Source organism: Limulus polyphemus, unplaced genomic scaffold (genome assembly GCF_000517525.1).
Source record: "Limulus polyphemus unplaced genomic scaffold, Limulus_polyphemus-2.1.2 Scaffold10958, whole genome shotgun sequence".
NCBI classification, from domain to species: domain Eukaryota; kingdom Metazoa; phylum Arthropoda; class Merostomata; order Xiphosura; family Limulidae; genus Limulus; species Limulus polyphemus.
In genome coordinates this window covers 16850-18454 of record NW_013676568.1, presented here as the reverse complement: position 1 = coordinate 18454, position 1605 = coordinate 16850, and the positions used below count along the sequence as shown (strand labels likewise).

General features: G+C 36.1%; 1 protein-coding gene across 1 annotated transcript in view; it reads left to right on the top strand.

Moving 5' to 3' along the window:
- Nucleotides 1–169: 169 nt before the first annotated feature.
- Nucleotides 170–1605, top strand: part of LOC106476586 (glycine receptor subunit alpha-3-like) — a gene marked incomplete at its 5' end in the record, with an annotated part of 18247 nt that continues 16811 nt past the window's right edge. Inside the window, one exon of the mRNA XM_022380405.1 lies at nt 170–252. Within this exon, the coding sequence (XP_022236113.1) occupies nt 170–252 (83 nt within the window). The remainder of the gene's footprint in view (nt 253–1605) is intronic.

The following is a 1605-nucleotide window of genomic DNA, read 5'->3' as shown; positions in this document are numbered from 1 at the left end:
AATTAAAAACAAACAAGAAGAATAAATTAGTTTCTCCAGAAACATTATCAGTTTTATAAAAATGAAAGCAGAAAACAATATTTAATGTCCAAAGATTAAAAAGAAAATTTTAAATAAAGAGAAGAAAAAAAAAGAATTCCTTTTCCTTATATGTCTTTTTTATTTCTAGGTTGGCCGCTGTTGTCGCATGTCAAATGGAATTTAGACATTATCCTGTAGATATACAGACGTGCCCTTTTAGGCTGCGAAGTTGTAAGTGGGTCCTTTGGCTTTTGTTTCCTTTTAATATTTCATTACAACCTTTACATTTTTCAAAACAGAATGAGAAAATTTCTAACAAATTTCGTGAGCAATATTGAATTTTACTATATTTGTTTGAGAGATGAAAACTTAGTCTCTTGAATATTTATTTCGGTTTTGAGCTTTCGAGTGTTTTATATTTATGATGAGGAGGAACACACTAGTTCCTGGTGAAACGAAGCTTTAATGAATTATTTCTTGTTATAGTGACGAAATATTTAATTTTTTTAGACAATTTTAGCCAAAAATATTTAGATATCCATGAGTATATGTTTTTTTTATTCATCATTACTTGGTTTTTATTTTCAGATAAAGTTTACATTTGGGGCCGGCATGGCCAGGTGATTAGGGCACTCGAATGGCAATCTGAGGGTCGCGGGTCCGAATCCCCGTCCCACCAAACATGCTCGCCCCTTTAAGCCGTGGGGCGTTATAATGAGGCGGTCAATCACACTATTCGTTGATAAAAGAGTAGCCTAAGAGTTGGCGGTGGGTGGTGATGACTAGCTGCCTTCCCTCTAGTCTTACACTGCTAAATTAGGTAAGGCTAGCGCAGATAGCCCTCGTGTAGCTTTGCGCGAAATTCAAAAACAATAAAAACAAGTTGATATTTCACTGTTAGGAGGCCAAACGTGGCTCAGTGGTTAACGTGTCGGACTGTGGATCCGTGGTTCGGAAACCGTTACAGCAAAGAAAAACAAAACAAAATAGAAACAAATCGCGCTCTGCCCTATAGGTCTGTGGGTGCATTATAAGGGAGGACATCAAATCGCATTATTGGAATAAAGTAGCCCACGAGTTGACGGTGGGCGGTGTTTACTAGCTGCCTTTCCTCTAGTCTGTCACTTCAAAACTAGGTACGGCTAACGCAGGTAGCCCTCGAGTAGCTTTGTGTGGAATTCAACGTCAGGCTGTTTCACAGACAACTTTTTCATTCATCTTCAGAATGTTTTGTAGATTGTCATAATTTTTAAACTATCGATTGCTAATTTCATACATACTGTAACCGTCACACTATCGTAATAGTTTAGTTGAAACTTTGGCACGGCATTGGCTGATAGTAGAAATATCGATTCACGAGACGTTTGTATTTAAAGATTAATGCATTTTGTTGAGTTTGGAGTAAAAATATTATGTACCGTATTATAGAAATTTTCTAGGAAACATAATTTTATATCATTGTTTCACGTCTGTTTTATTATGATAAACAAATACAAAAATATAGGAGCTTAACGACTTCAGTCCTGGTAATTAAAAGGTGGCGTTACTGGACTATTGCGCTTTATTCAGCACAGTTATAACTGT